Raw genomic sequence first — 16,734 nt, 5'->3', positions numbered from 1 at the left:
ACACGCCCCACTGACAGAAGGAGGGTAGTGTGGACATCAGCCACACTATGTTAGGTCAACTTAGGGCTGCAGTGTAGACATGCCCTGACTTTCACCAGGACTCTCCAACTCACTGGGACTCTCCCTAACCTTTTACAGCCCCCAGGTGCTGCCCTGCCCTCTTCATTGGCCAAACTGGGAGCATTTGTTCTGTCACAGAGGAGTTGGATGTGCTTCAGTTACAAGGGCCAGCTACCCTGTGACAGACCCTTTTTGTAATTCTCTGTGTAAGTTACACTGACTGCAACAGTATCTAAAAAAGCTTGACAAAATAAGTCTTGCACTAGAAAGTTTACCACACACAGGAATTGTTTTCGGTTTTTAAAAACCCAGTGAGACAAACTCAGTCTTCTCAGGTTTGTTAGTAAGAGTCTTCAGAGTTAGGGGATTAGGTGATAGCTCACTAATGATCTAGACAGCAAAGGAAATAAAATCAGGTACGGGTTTTTTTTGTTGTTTTTTTGTTGTTTGTTTTTTTAAAGCTAGAACAGGATTTGCCAAAACTGATGACTCTGTGAGCTAGCATGCGTAGCACTAGAAAAAAAACACCAGTCTCACAAAGGAAAATCAATCTTTCCTGTAACCTCATGCCTGTCCAAACAAACAGCAAGCACAAGAACAGATCACTTGCAAAAATGCATCTAAGGACAATGCATCCTCCTTAGAAAGGAACCAGTTAGATTTTTTTCTGATCTACAATTAGTATTTTCTTAACTAGAAGAACTGCCCTCACTTGAGCAGCAGTGTATTATAATAATCAAAACACCGGACTTCTGAACAAGTCATTGCCATATGGATAGACAGAAAGATAGGTATACACCGTATATTTTTATGACAGAGGAAAAAGACTTAATAAACAAATTGGGGAGTGCGGGGGGGAGAGCAGCAATAGCAGTGTTGCTATTATATGGCTCCCAGACCTCATGGAGAGGTGGCGATCCAATTAACACCTTTATGGGATTGAAAAGAAAAGGTTTGATTTGACTTCGGAGTTTAAAATTGGGTTGAACACAATCTGATTCACCTCCTCCATCCTAATATTCTACATGTCCCTTTTAAGAGATGGCTTCCTCTTCAGTGGGCATGGCCAATCAAAGAGCCGTGTTCTACTGGAACCAAAATAACGCTGATCACTAGTGAGTGGCTCAGGAGCGCAAGAGGCAGAAATGTCATGGGAGCTGGTCCCAGCCAAAGGAGAGAATTCATGTCCAGATGAGATCACTGAATAACCATTAACCTCATTGTGTTCAGAAAATATACACAATCCATCTCTTTCAATTAGCTTTCCTGACACAATTCCTTCTCAAACAAGTAGACAGACACATACCCCACTCTCACACAAACCACGACAAAAAAACCCAACTACTTGTCAAGCTATTTTGCCTACAGGTAGGGAAAGGAGAGACTGCTGTTATTTCTAAATACTTGGAAAGTGCTCAAATACCCCAATGACGGGAGCCATATAAGTAGCTGAGATAGAAATGCTTATTAGAGATTTCTATCTCAGCTACTTACTCCAGCTGTAACAATGCACGGTCATGAAGGTAATGGTCAGAGAAAATAACGACAGAGAAAGCGAGAGAGAGGTTTCAACAAGATACAACATGATAAATGTATTTTGATTATAGTTTGTAACATAGGCTTAGAGAACCACAGGACTTGTAGACCAGCAGACACTACTCTGTGATATAGTACTTAGAAATCTTTGTAGGGTGGAAAACACCAAAGAAACCCACCACAACAGCATTTAAGTTCAAAAAGAACTAGTTAAATGGAAATTAAAAGGAAGAGTCACAAGAGCGAAATGCCTGCAAGCTGCCTGGAAACCTTTTTTAAAACATCACAATAGAGACTCAGACTATATGCATACCCAAAATAAAATAATAAAAACAGTAAGAGTACCCAAAAAAACCCACCATGGCTAAGCAACAGAATAAAAGAGGCAGTTAGAGACAAAAAAGAATCCTTTAAACGTTGGAAGGCAAATCAAACTGAGGAAAATAGAACAGATAAATAGAGCATAAACTCTGGCAAGTCAAGTGTAATTAGGCAGTCCAACAAATTTGAAGAGCAACTAGCAAAAGACTCAAAACTAACAGCACATCTTTTTACGTACACCAGAAGCAGGAAGCCTGCCAAACAACCAGCGAGGCCATTGGACGACTGAGGTACTAAAGGAGCACTCAAGGAAGACAAGGCCATTGCAGAGAAGCTAAATAAATTCTTTGCCTTGGTCTTCACGGCACAGTACGTGAGGGAGATCCCCACACCTGTGTGATTCTTTTTAGATGACAAATCTGAGGAATTGTCCTAGATTGAGGTGTCAATAGAGGTGGTTCTGGAACAAATTGATAAATTAAACAGTAGTAAGTCCCTGTAACGGGGTCACACTCACCTCTCGTGAGCGCTCCCTGGCGGAGTGTGTGTGCCTGCACGCTCTCTCTGTTTGTGGTGGGTCTTCAGTGACTCAGCCCTCCGGCCGAGTCATAAACAGTCAGTCTCACAGATAAAAGCAACACAAACCCCTTTTCGGGTACAAATCCAACAGGGGCCTCTCTCAGTGCCCTCTGTAATGTCTCTCTCAGTTTGTCCCTGCTCCGGAATAGAGCAGTGCCCCAGGGCTCCTTCCCTGGAGGCAGCGTCTTTGCCCTCTCAGGGCCTTTCCGGCCCAAGCTCTTCAGCTGGGCCACTACAGTTCAGTTCCCCTTCTGGGCTGCCTCAAAGTCCAGGCCACTTTCCCAGTCTCACCCTCTATTCCAGGTCCCAGCCCAGGGACCTATAGATAGCAGCTGTCCGCAACATCCCTTTAAATAAGCTGTGTTACTGCTATAATTCCCTGGGCCACTGCCCCATGGCTCCCGCACATTCTTCACCCTTATCTCAGGACCTTGTCCTTGTGGAGTCCCAGCAGCCAGCCTGGAGCATCATCCACCCTCCTCCACCTCTAGCAAGGAACTGAACTCGTTCTGGCCCTGCAGCTCTTCTTATACTGACCTGCTGGGCCCTGATTGGCTGCTTCACACACAGCCGCTTTAGACATCTTGGAGGACATCTCTACTGCCCTTTTCTGGGGCAGGGTGTGGCAGAGCCTCAAGGCTTAATCCATCCCATCACGGTCATCAAGACTAGATGGTATTCACCCAAGAGTTCTGAAGGAACTCACATATGAAATTGCAGACTACTAACTGTGGTATCACTATCGCTAAAATCAGCCTCTGTGTCAGATGAGTGGAGGATAACTAATGCTACACCAATTTTTTTAAAACGCTCCAGAGGCAATCCTGGCAATTGCAGACTGGTAAACCTCACTTCAGTACCAGACAAACTGGCTGAAACTATAATAAAGAACAGAATTATCAGACACACAGATGAACACCATCTGTTGTGGAACACTTTCAACATGGCTTTTGTAAAGGGAAGTCATGCCGCTCCAATCTATTAGAATTCTCTGAGGGGGGTCAAACAAATATGGACAAGGGGGATCCAGTGGATATAGTATATTTAGACTTTCAGAAAGCTTTTGACAAGGTCCCTCACCAAAGGCTCTTAAGCAAAATAAGCAGTCATGAGATAAAATGGAAGGTCCTTTAATGGACTGGTTAAAAGACGGGGGAATCACTTTGAAAGAGATCACTTTGATCATTACCTGTTAGGTTCATTCCGTCTGGGGCACCTGGCATTGGCCACTGTCGGGAGACAGGATACTGGGCTGGATGAACCTTTGGTCTGATCCAATATGGCCATTCTTATGAAAGAGTAGGATTAAACATTTTTTACAGTGGAGAGAGGTAAACAGCCATGTCCCCCAAGGATCTATACTGGTACCTGTGCTGTTCAACATATTCATAAATGATCTGGAAAAGGGGGTAAACAGTGATGTAGCAAAGTTGGCAGATGATACCAACTTACTTTGGACAGTTAAGTCCAAATCAGATGGTGAAGAGTTACAAAGGGATCTCACAACACTGAGTGACTGGCAGATGAAAACAAACCAAAATGGCAGATGAAATTCAATGTTGACAAATGCAAAGTAATACACATTGGAAAACATCATCCCAACTATAAATACAAAGTGACGGGGTCTAAAGTAGCTCTTACCACTCAAGAAAGGTCTTGAAAGTCATTGTGGATAGTTCTTTGCAAACATCCACTCAACGTGCAGCTGCAGTCAAAAATAACTAAGACAATGTTAGGGACCATTAGGAAATGGATAGGTAATAAGACAGAAAATATCATAATGCCACTATATAAATCCATGATATGCTATTAGCCAAGATGGTCAGGGACGCAACCTAATGCACTGGGTGTCCCTAAACCTCTGACTGCTAGAATCTGGAACTGGATGACAGAGGATGGCACACTTGAAAATTGCCCTGTTCTGTTCATTTCCTCTGAAGCATCTCACGCCAGCCACAGTTGGAAAACAGGATACTGGGCTAAATGGACCATTGGTCTAACCCAGTATGAACATTCTTATGTTCTTATAATACTGTCTTCAGACAGACTGGCAGAGAACTTACTGCATCTCAGAAGGAATGTCTCAAACTTTAAAAAGAAAACAAATCACTCTTAAGTGCCCTGGGAGGCATGGGGGAGGCAGCTGGATCACTACGTTCTACATAGAGATAAGCTTACTGCCTCTCTCTCACAGTCATTCCACTCATGCTTATTAAAATGACTATCCCTTTTTGAGACACTTAACTATATCTCCATGCTTTGCCACAATGCTTATTGTACTATCAACTTTTCAAGGGGAAAGGTACAGTAAGGAAGGGAGGTAAATGGAAGATCCATTTTCACGCTAGAAACACACGTTTTTACAATTTTGTATTGACTTGGAATCCTGTTCAGTTTTTAAAAGAGTGTACTCGGATTGAGGGTTCACTTTTAAGAAACCAAGATTCACAGGCTCAGAAATCCTCCAACACCTCAACCTACATCTCATTTGCTGAAAAAGATTCCCACATTTCTAAACCTAGTATTATTTAGCACTTCTGCTAGAAATAGCTTTTTTAACAACTTTTTTCTCCTCCAGTTTTAGCAGCAGCCTATATTATCCTTGATTAGAATATCCAGCAACAATGTCTAAAATCCAGTTAATATCCTATCATTCCACAAGAGCGGATCCTGCAGGAAATTGTTGCCATTTCTCAAACAATGCCTTTCCAATCCTCCCACCTCTGCCTGCCCTCCCTCCCCTCTCCCCAATGCACTGGAAAACTGACAACCAGAGACCATGATTCTTTTAAAATATCAGATTCTGGTCTCATGACCAATGCAGCAAAATAAAGAGGAAGTTCTTTCAGCCCTACTGGATATGTAAGACTTGGGGATAAAGAAAAACAAAACATCTTCAAAGCAACATCTAATTTACTTTAACATGGTGAAAGTACAAACAACTTCAGAAGCTTGAACTCGACTCTAATGCTTGTAAATAAAATTAGATGAGTATATTCAAAATAAACCTATTTAGATGTCACATACTTGTGTTACTGTCTCTACTATATGATGTTATTTACATCCCCTTCTCTTTGCTCCCCAGGTTGGGACTAAGAGATGTGCTCTCGGTACACTTACACTGGGTTCAATCTCAGAGGACCCCCTGACCACTCAGTCTGAGCGGGCGGCATTGCAACCTGGCATACAGGCTCATAGCGCTGCTCAGGTTTGGCCTAGCCATCCCTCTGCTACGATGGTGTGGCAGACAGGCCAAATCTGAGTGAGGGTGATCATGACCTGGCATACGGGGTCAGAGTGTTGTTAAGATTTGGCTTGGCTGCACCTGCATCATGACAGCTGGGTGCCAGCCCAAATTGAGTGAAGGGGTGGAAGAACTGGGGGAGGGCAATTTCTGTAGTGCACAGGGCCCCCAAATTCTTTAACCCCCGGCACTGTTGCTCCACAAGCCATCCTGCATGGAAGTCACACACCAGAGCCTGACTCTCAGTATATGAGGGCTGGAACCATACTGGCAGAATGACTTTGGCTAAACACCGTGTAACTGCTAATTTTGACCTGGTGTTGAGCAGCTTTTACAAGTAGGCAAAGCATACCCTGTAGCCATCTAGGTTTTTATCATGTGCCCATCACCACAGAAAATGTTGTATTAATTTAGATGGAAAATATGAGCTAAAGGCATTAACATAAACCATTACCGAACATTAAAACAGTATTAAACAAGGTCTAGGGCTTGGTATGCAGAGACCTCAGCCTGTGTAGTACCATGGCAAACACTCCATTAAAATTCCTGTTAACCTTTATTAAAGATACAGAAAAGGACAAACAGTTAAAGCATTTGAAATGTAAAGCATTAAGTAAGGTATGCATTTTAACAACATTTCTTGTTCCCTTTCCCTTCAGCTGCAGAGCATTTCAGAAGGAAAACAAATCCTTGTTTGACAGTCTCTTAGATGACGTTAAAGATGGTAATAACTAGGTAAGAGAAGAAATCAGTTGAGATGGACTATAGCTGTTGTAGCTCTGCTGTTAAAATCCAATCCCGTTTTATCTCGGGTAGTAATTGTGAGTCAGCTGGATCCAGTAAGGGTGGCAATGTCATCTGGATCCCTCTCTCTGGCCTCGTCTCATTAAGATACCTTTCAGGATCAGGCTGACAAAGGCTCAGGGTTGCAGGAGACATGCGGGGGATGGCAGGCATGATGGCAAAGCTTGCTCCAGTAGCCTCCATCTGTTCTTTCCTTCTGGGTTGTTGTTTTTCTCACAAAAGCTCTTCGTTTTAAGAACCCAAAAAGGGAGTGATGGGCAGAACAATCTATCCCCTCATTATTTTGTCCATTAGTTAGGCCTAATTCCAACATACCAATTTTGGCTCATTAATTTACAGCTCCACATCTCCTGTTTTTAACAAGCATAATTTCAATAGTCCTTGAATCATATCAACTTGGCCTTTTTGTTTTGACTAATACAGTTATTTTATCTCCCTTTTGTACCTTTTCACATCAACATTTGTTATTTAAGTTATTGAAACATCTTAAGAATTTTTACATACTTTTTTCAATACAGCTCACAATTCAGGTAAACTCATAGTCCCAATTTGCACAACATACCCTAGCACCTAGTGTCAACTGCACCAGAATCACTTCGACAAGCACTTCTGCCAACGTGGCTTGGACAGTGCTCTTCTGAGTCTCCACTGAAGGCTTAAACCAAAAGAGAAACCTCTTCCTGACATAGAAATAACTTCTATAACAACTGGAGAGGCCAAGAGAAGGGCAGGTTGAGAAAAACTTATGTTTAAACATATATCTTTGCCACCTCTACTCTACACAGATCACCAAGAAAACAAGGGATGTTGGCTAACTGGTCCCATGGCAGGAATCACAGCTCCTTGGGAACACACCACGTCACATATGAAACTTAGCCACCCTCAGAGCAGCAACTCTATAAACCTCAGGTGAACCCCTCAGCTGAGAGAGACAGAGTTATTAGTAAGTTCAGGGGCAGAGCCACATCCAACCCTCCCTGTCTGGAGCATGAGGGAAAAAAAGAAAGGAGAAGAAACCAGAGTGGATGTGTTGGCTTGATGCTCAGTCCCCACAACAGGAGACAAAGCTCACCTCACACTGTGGCACAGAGGAGCTAACCTTCCACATTTCAAAGTGACCTTTTGTTTTTTATTGGGATATTGGATTATGGCAGGTTTCAGAGTGGTAGCCGTGTTAGTCTGTATCAGCAAAAACAACAAGCAGTCCTTGTGGCACCTTAAAGACTAACCAATTTATTTGGGCATAAGCTTTCGTGGGCTAGAACCCATGAAAGCTTATGCCCAAATAAATTGGTTAGTCTCTAAGGTGCCACAAGGACTCCTCATTGTTTTTATTGGTTATGGCAGTCACTGAAGTGGGGGAGGGTCATTATTGTGGGAGTGAAGAAGTACAGTCACCCAGGAAGAAAATCCCCAAGGCCCCATAATTGCCAGAAAAGGAATTTAGGCCTTTTTTCACTGTTAACGCCTTAATAGCCAGGTAACTCATGCTCACAGTAAGTACACCCTGTTACTCCAACAGGCAGAGTTATTCTTCTTGTGCTAGTTGTAATCATCATCAGAGCTGTTACAGTAGGTGCTAGCAACTCTTCAGGGAGAAAATCGGGATGCCACAAAAGGAGGGTCCATCTGACATAAGGGAAGCCCAGAGGAAAGGATTTTGGCTCCAGCAAGGGGTTCAGGATAATCACAGGGCAGCAGACATGGCCGCACAATAAGCACTTCCAGCATCACACAGTGATGAACCGAACAGCCATGACTCAAAGCCCACTGAAGAAAACAAAGATTCCCATGGACTTCGGACCAGGCTCAAGATGAAAAGCATGAATACCAATTAAAAATGTTAGGTCCCAGTCCTGTTCCCATTAAATCAATGGCAAAATTCCCATTTGATGTCAATAGGAAAAGGATGAGGTTGCTAGCTCTTCCAATGCTAGATAATTCCCTACACCCACACCAAGTTAGCATATTGCCCATTTTGTGTCAGGAAAATTTTTTTTTTTTTTTTTTTTTTTTACATTTAAAAATTTCCCCTTCCTTAATTTCATCCAGTTACTCCCAGCTGTATCCCCCTCCTACATCCCCAGCTCCCTCAGTCCATGCTAAGTATTTCTGCTCCCTCTCTGTGTTTACAAATATTTGAAAGGTGTTGGTGAATATCTCACAGATCTAATCATTATTTAACAATGCTCTTCAATCTTTCATCTTAAATCAATCCCTCAAGCCCCTGATGATTTTATGACTCCTTTCTGCATTCCCTTCAACTGACATCTATCTCCCTGGGAAATTAAAAGCCAACAGTTGAACACAAGTATCAGAAGGGTAACCATGTTAGTCTGGATCTATAAAAGCGGCAAAGAGTCTCTTGGCACGTTATAGACTAACAGACGTATTGGAGCATAAGCTTTCATGGGTGAATATCCACTTCGTCAGATGCATGTAGTGGCTACTATATGCACTACATGCATCCAAGTCCGACTAGACAAATCTTTTGACTTTACATGTGTGTCTGATCATACACAAACAAAAGACAATAAGCTGTTTTGTCATCAGTGTATTTGAAAATACCTGCATATATAACTGTACTTCTCCACTTCAAAAATCAATCTTGTAGTCTGACTAAAACTCACACTGAAAGCAGTTAAGTATCTTGAAATATTTTTGAATAAAAGAGAATATAAGTCATTCAGCTGACTACATAACCTCAAAGACTATTGCAGCCACACTCAGCAAGGCTACGTTAATGACAAGTAAACTGTTTTCACTACAAAATCATCAAATATTGTGATTGCCTCAAAATTATGTGGATTTTCTGATTGAGTTTGAATTACGTCTCTCTAAATGAAATCAATCACCTCAACTGTGCAGCAGGGAAGTACAATGCTGCATCACTTGGGCTTGCTGTCAGACTCCTCATTTACTAACTTTTTGTAATTAGGGGTCTCCGAAATTCATGGCCATGAAAATTGCATCACAAACTATGAAATCTGGTCTCCCCCATGAAATCTAGTATCCAGGCGCCCAGATCTGAAGACAGAGTGGACAGTGGCGACTACTGGCCCAGCACCCAGCTCTGAAGGCAACACCGCCAACAGCAGCAGTGCAGAAGAAAGGGTAGCCATACTGTGGCCCCCTTACTCCTTCCCCTACAAACTGGTTGGGGGGCCCAGCTTCAGAAACACTGAAGAGAAATCACACATTTTTCATGGGTCAATCACAGGATAAATACCAAAATTTGCGTTACATATCCACAAAATTTGCTATCTATGCCATGACCAACCCACAAAAAATGTGTTATTTCTCCATAATTTAAGTAGACCCCTATTTATAATGTATTAGAATCTCAAGCATCTGCTTTTCTCCCCGTCACATCTTTGCATCTACAGTGCATCTGCCCAAATTCACAGACTAGTGACATCCAAATTCCATCACTTTCCAGCCCCATCTCCTATAGATGGGATTGAAGTTCTTGGGGTCAAAAGAAAAAGAGCACACAGAACCTTGTTTCTACATCACCAATGTCATTTTAACACAAAGCAGCTGGAGCACAGAGGGTGAAAGAGCAGGAACTGTTGGCAGCAACAAGCTTTGTGCCAAGAAAACCCAGCACTGAATGATAAACCCCACTGAGTACGTAAAAGTTGTTCTGTTATACAACATACGCACACAAAGAAATATGCCGCCTTTTGGTCCAGTTAGCATGTGTTACACGCACAAGATAATATCAATAAGTATCTAATCCTTTAAAGTATGGTTCTAGTCTGGAAAGTGACATCAAAAATACCACTCTCTCACACGTTCCCTATGTCCATTCATTAGCATTTCTGCTTACTTCACTGACTTGGTGCACCTAACTTTCAATTTGATCACAAATCTTGCAATATTTGGTATTTTTCTTAAAGCCCCAACTGCTGGACTCCAGAGACTGCTCAAGAGTCCCGGCTTTCATTTTAAAAAATAGTATATTTCTTCGGGGCTGGAGGAAAAAATAAAGCTTGAAAACGTGATGCAAGTGCATCCTAAAGGCTCAGAAACCAAAAGACAAAGAAGAATGACCCAGCATTTGTTTTTGTTTTAAATCTTGTGATTTAAGCCAACCTCATGATTTTTGAATGCTTGGTGTTGGTAACACTGCTGATTGAAGTACGCTTTTGCTACTTTTTAACTCCTGTTTTCAAAGACCAGAGGAAGGAAAGATGAATCCTATTCTGACTCATGCAACATCAGCAAAATTACTAAGTTCCAGTTGTAGAAATCTTTATTGCAGATGACATGCGAGCCAAAAGAGACCCGCTTGATTTTTCAATTCTAGGTTGAGTTTTCAGGGTTGAAATTTGGAGGGAGGAGGAGGAGAAAGAGAAATAACCCTTTTATTTGTGAACTGAGCAAACTGGATCTGGAAACCAGGGAGAGACCATAAATGGTCATGCTTTACATTAAGGTTCCATTTATACATAGCTTATAAAGGGTTAATAATTAATAGATGTTATAAGCATGTTACACAGACACTAGCAATATGTTTTATGTATAGTTATAAGCACATCAGTAGGTGGTGTTAGAGAAGATCATAGTTCTGATCAACGTATTGACCTGCTAGACTCTAAAAATTAAACAATTTACTAAATCACCTCTTAATAATCCTTTATAAATGGAACTTTCATAGAGAATTCCACAATCTTGTTTTGACAGAGACACTTTCCAGAGCCAGAATGCACTTCAGAACACCCAGTTTCATATTAACAGCATGGATACATCACAATTTCTCTCAACACGGTGGGATATCAGGATGTAATAAATAATCAAACTTTGCACACACTTTCAGTGATTTGTGAAGAGGTGTAAAATGTTGCTTAAATGCCACCATCTGTTTCACAAGCATTTTAAACCAGATGGTGTTGTCATTTACGCTGGTCCTGATCCTGCGAGTTGTTCAGTTCAGGCAGACCCTCCACACACACACCTGCATGGACCTTTGTTAACTTCAAGTGGGGGTCCACCCGCAAGGAACACCTTGCAGGATGAGCCCATAATAGTTCATGTGATTTGAGGAGCACTTAAAGATTCCTTTCCATATGTGACAATATTGACTTCTTCATGTAGGAATAATTCTTCATTCCAACTGAGAGGTACCATATACACAGCCACTAGCATGCAATAAGCACTGCCGATTACCACATTACCGCATTCCCTGGTTGGGACACATCAGCCTCAGTTAGATCCCAGAATCCCAAGAACAACCTTGTACTCCCAGGAGGTAATAATACCCCCATACACCTCTGTGCCTGGTAGGAAACAAATCTCCACAGGCGCGGCACAGCGCCCCCCTCCCCCACTTCCCTTTAGCTGGTGCCTCACTTTGTGTCCGTCCCAATAGTCGCCTCTGTGCAAGACCTTTCCTTTCTCAATCATCCATCACCAAAAGTAAATCAAAGCCAGCAAAGTAAATTCAAGGCGGGAACATCAACTCCTATTTTGGAAAAACTGAACAATCTGAACACAACTGTGCCATACTCTTAGTTACACTTTATCACTACTTCCTCCCCCTTACTCCTAATCTTGCCAAGACCCCAGAATTCCCCCAAGACCCCAGATCTTCATTTCTTCCACTCTCTTCTCCACGCTAATGATAAACCTCAATCAAAAGATGTTTTAATTTGATCATCATCCAGGAACAATTAGCCCCAGATCACCTTCACCCAAGTGTATGCCTAGGGCCAAAAGGCATTATTTGCTGCAATGTTTGTATTTATTGGTCTCATCTTGTATTTTTATTGCCCAAGCAGGACCACTCCCTACAATAAGATGCACAGCTGCCTCTCAATGCGCCCATTTCTCACCCTAGGACAAATCAATGTCCACAATGCCATACAGCTTTGGCTCTTTTAGAGAGTCTGCTCATGCAAGAAAATCACAAGCATTAGCTACACTGAGCCCTCCCCCCCAAAAAAGCTTACAGAGTATTCACATCAGGTCAAACTTGGTGTGGGCAGGGAGGTGAAAAATGGGTATAATTAATATTAAAAGCTGCCCAGTGCCTCTGTTTTTCCCTTGCTACCATCAAGCAAACACCCAATGTCTCCCCCTCTCACATCCCAGCTTCTCCCTGATTGAGCAGTACAATTATAATCTTGTACCTATGTCATCACAATCTGTTGCCATGGAACTCGCCGATGTCACAAATTCAGCATTATATGACTTCAGGAACAGGTAGAAAAGAATGGGCCCTTGTTTCAATGGGCAGCCCTTTAATAGCAAACGTAAGTGAGGCCAGCTATGGGGGTGGGTGGAACACATGTTACTGGGACATCCGGACTCGTTTACCTGACAAGTCAACGGTGTGCCAAGATCTGCTGGTGTTGTTTTCAGTCCAAGTCCATCTAACATCCAGACAAAGGGGGCTGCAGTTCACAAGAGTCAAGGACAGTTTCCTAACTAACAGGGACAAAGACAGTGCCCACCCCAAGGACTCAGCAGGATATCTGGAGATGGGATGGGTTGGACTGGGTTGTGGGGAGTTGAAGGAGGAAGAGATCTCCCCATACAGACTCAACTATCTAGAAACAAACTAACAACAACAACAAAAAAAAGCCCAAATGGTAAAGGGGGCTGTTTTATTTATGTTCCAGGCAGACTTTGGAGTCAGGACTATTTAAATCTCCAAGGGAAATGACAGCCATTCCTTCTAGGTAGGAGCGAAAACGTGCAAAGGAAAGATCAAACACAACTGAAACGCAGCAGGACTGCAGCAGAGGAGCGGGGTGGTAACAAGGAAGCCTAAAATGAAGCAAAAGCAGGCACCCGAGCCATCGTGAACATCATTTCTGGGCTCCCCGACTCTACCAGGCCACTACCGCCCAGGGGGGTGGAAGAGGTAAACCGCCTTCGCAAGCAGGATTTCACTTTAAAAGCTCTGTAGCAAAATAAGAGACCCAAACCAGGGCAGGAGGCAATGCACATTTTTTACCGAGCCAGCACGCACTCTCTGTGCTCCAAGCTCGCTGCTTCGGCTCTGGGGCCTAAAATGACCCCACAAGCCCCCCGGCCACCAAGACTAGCAAAGCACAAGGGGGACGGGGGGCTGAAGGGGGAGAAACTCGGGGCTTCCCAGACTCACAATACACAGAGGAAGCAAGCACAGATACATTCTGTAGCACCTTCCCTCCAAACAAGCTGGACTCGGGGTGGGTTAGGAACCGGGTAGGGGATGGGAAAACGCATCTGGACACCCACCCCAGCTCATGGCAGGGTGGCGCTGCCCTGCCTGCAGCCCCCAGCCCCAGGCTCACCCTGCATGGGGGGGGGGGCGCTGCCCTGCCCGCAGCCCCCAGCCCCAGGCTCACCCTGCATGGGGGGGGGGGGGCGCTGCCCTGCCCGCAGCCCCCAGCCCCAGGCTCACCCTGCATGGGGGGGGGGGGCGCTGCCCTGCCCGCAGCCCCCAGCCCCAGGCTCACCCTGCATGGGGGGGGGCGCGCTGCCCTGCCCGCAGCCCCCAGCCCCAGGCTCACCCTGCATGGGGGGGGGGGGGCGCGCTGCCCTGCCCGCAGCCCCCAGCCCCAGGCTCACCCTGCATGGGGGGGGGGGGGGCGCGCTGCCCTGCCCGCAGCCCCCAGCCCCAGGCTCACCCTGCATGGGGGGGGGGCGCGCTGCCCTGCCCGCAGCCCCCAGCCCCAGGCTCACCCTGCATGGGGGGGGGGGGGGCGCGCTGCCCTGCCCGCAGCCCCCAGCCCCAGGCTCACCCTGCATGGGGGGGGGGGGGGCGCGCTGCCCTGCCCGCAGCCCCCAGCCCCAGGCTCACCCTGCATGGGGGGGGGGGGGGCGCGCTGCCCTGCCCGCAGCCCCCAGCCCCAGGCTCACCCTGCATGGGGGGGGGGGGGCGCGCTGCCCTGCCCGCAGCCCCCAGCCCCAGGCTCACCCTGCATGGGGGGGGGGGGGGCGCGCTGCCCTGCCCGCAGCCCCCAGCCCCAGGCTCACCCTGCATGGGGGGGGGGGGGCGCGCTGCCCTGCCCGCAGCCCCCAGCCCCAGGCTCACCCTGCATGGGGGGGGGGGGCGCGCTGCCCTGCCCGCAGCCCCCAGCCCCAGGCTCACCCTGCATGGGGGGGGGGGCGCGCTGCCCTGCCCGCAGCCCCCAGCCCCAGGCTCACCCTGCATGGGGGGGGGGGGCGCGCTGCCCTGCCCGCAGCCCCCAGCCCCAGGCTCACCCTGCATGGGGGGGGGGGCGCTGCCCTGCCCGCAGCCCCCAGCCCCAGGCTCACCCTGCATGGGGGGGGGGGGGGCGCGCTGCCCTGCCCGCAGCCCCCAGCCCCAGGCTCACCCTGCATGGGGGGGGGGGGGCGCGCTGCCCTGCCCGCAGCCCCCAGCCCCAGGCTCACCCTGCATGGGGGGGGGGGGGGCGCGCTGCCCTGCCCGCAGCCCCCAGCCCCAGGCTCACCCTGCATGGGGGGGGGGGGGGCGCGCTGCCCTGCCCGCAGCCCCCAGCCCCAGGCTCACCCTGCATGGGGGGGGGGGGGGGGCGCGCTGCCCTGCCCGCAGCCCCCAGCCCCAGGCTCACCCTGCATGGGGGGGGGGGGCGCGCTGCCCTGCCCGCAGCCCCCAGCCCCAGGCTCACCCTGCATGGGGGGGGGGGCGCGCTGCCCTGCCCGCAGCCCCCAGCCCCAGGCTCACCCTGCATGGGGGGGGGGGGCGCGCTGCCCTGCCCGCAGCCCCCAGCCCCAGGCTCACCCTGCATGGGGGGGGGGGGCGCTGCCCTGCCCGCAGCCCCCAGCCCCAGGCTCACCCTGCATGGGGGGGGGGGGCGCTGCCCTGCCCGCAGCCCCCAGCCCCAGGCTCACCCTGCATGGGGGGGGGGGGCGCTGCCCTGCCCGCAGCCCCCAGCCCCAGGCTCACCCTGCATGGGGGGGGGGGGCGCTGCCCTGCCCGCAGCCCCCAGCCCCAGGCTCACCCTGCATGGGGGGGGGGGGCGCTGCCCTGCCCGCAGCCCCCAGCCCCAGGCTCACCCTGCATGGGGGGGGGGGCGCTGCCCTGCCCGCAGCCCCCAGCCCCAGGCTCACCCTGCATGGGGGGGGGGGGGCGCTGCCCTGCCCGCAGCCCCCAGCCCCAGGCTCACCCTGCATGGGGGGGGGGGGCGCTGCCCTGCCCGCAGCCCCCAGCCCCAGGCTCACCCTGCATGGGGGGGGGGGGCGCTGCCCTGCCCGCAGCCCCCAGCCCCAGGCTCACCCTGCATGGGGGGGGGGGGCGCTGCCCTGCCCGCAGCCCCCAGCCCCAGGCTCACCCTGCATGGGGGGGGGGGGCGCTGCCCTGCCCGCAGCCCCCAGCCCCAGGCTCACCCTGCATGGGGGGGGGGGGGGCGCTGCCCTGCCCGCAGCCCCCAGCCCCAGGCTCACCCTGCATGGGGGGGGGGCGCTGCCCTGCCCGCAGCCCCCAGCCCCAGGCTCACCCTGCATGGGGGGGGGGGCGCTGCCCTGCCCGCAGCCCCCAGCCCCAGGCTCACCGTGCATGGGGGCGGGGGGGGCGCTGCCCTGCCTGGAGCCCCCAGCCCCAGGCTCAGCGTGCAGGGGGGAGCCCCATAGCCCAAGGCACGGGCCGCCCACAGAGCGGCCAGCCCGGCTCCCCGGGCACCGCGGCGGCTGGCGGCGCACTGCGCCCTGCTGCTCCCCGGGCCCGGGGCAGAGAGCGCCCCGACTCACCGCGCACGGAGGCAGGAGAATTTCCGAATGGGCCCCATCGCCCTCCGCCGCCTTCTCCGGCTTGAGCCCGGCCGCCGGCTGCGGGAAGCTGATCTTCACCATGGCTCGGCGCTGCGCCCCGGGACAGCCCGCTCGCGCCGCCGCCGCCGCTCACACCCGGCAGCACCGGCGCAGGCGCCGCGAGTCAGTCCCTGCAAGAGTTAAGGGCCGCTCCGTGCTTCCCCTCCGGGCACCCGCTCCGGGTTGTGAAACTGGCCTCTCTGGGTGGAAACGGCGCCCCTGGGTTTCTGGCTCCAGGGGATGGGGGGAGAAGAGGAGCTCCGTGCAACACACCAGTTACACACCCCTACAGCCTTTCCCAGCGCGCTGGGTTTGCAGGGCGTCTTTTGCGCTGCAGGAGCTGATCAGACGCATGAAAAAGTTACAGCGTCTGCAACCGCTTAGCCAAGGAACGCTTTATCCCATTCCTCTTTGTGCCCTTTTCTTCCCTCCTACTTACACCCCCC

The 16,734-nt window shown here is 49.3% G+C and overlaps 1 protein-coding gene across 1 annotated transcript in view; it reads right to left on the bottom strand.

Annotated features, from left to right (window-relative positions):
- The window catches only part of ITM2C (integral membrane protein 2C), a 42,724-nt gene extending 26,342 nt beyond the window's left edge, over positions 1 to 16,382 (bottom strand). The window contains exon 1 of the mRNA XM_077826988.1: positions 16,229 to 16,382. Coding sequence (XP_077683114.1) covers positions 16,229 to 16,330 — 102 coding nt within the window. The 5' untranslated portion in view covers positions 16,331 to 16,382. The remainder of the gene's footprint in view (positions 1 to 16,228) is intronic.
- Positions 16,383 to 16,734: the final 352 nt, after the last annotated feature.

The sequence above is a fragment of the Eretmochelys imbricata genome, chromosome 9 (assembly GCF_965152235.1).
Source record: "Eretmochelys imbricata isolate rEreImb1 chromosome 9, rEreImb1.hap1, whole genome shotgun sequence".
Taxonomy (NCBI): Eukaryota; Metazoa; Chordata; order Testudines; family Cheloniidae; genus Eretmochelys; species Eretmochelys imbricata.
This window is presented reverse-complemented; position numbering and strand designations above follow the sequence as displayed.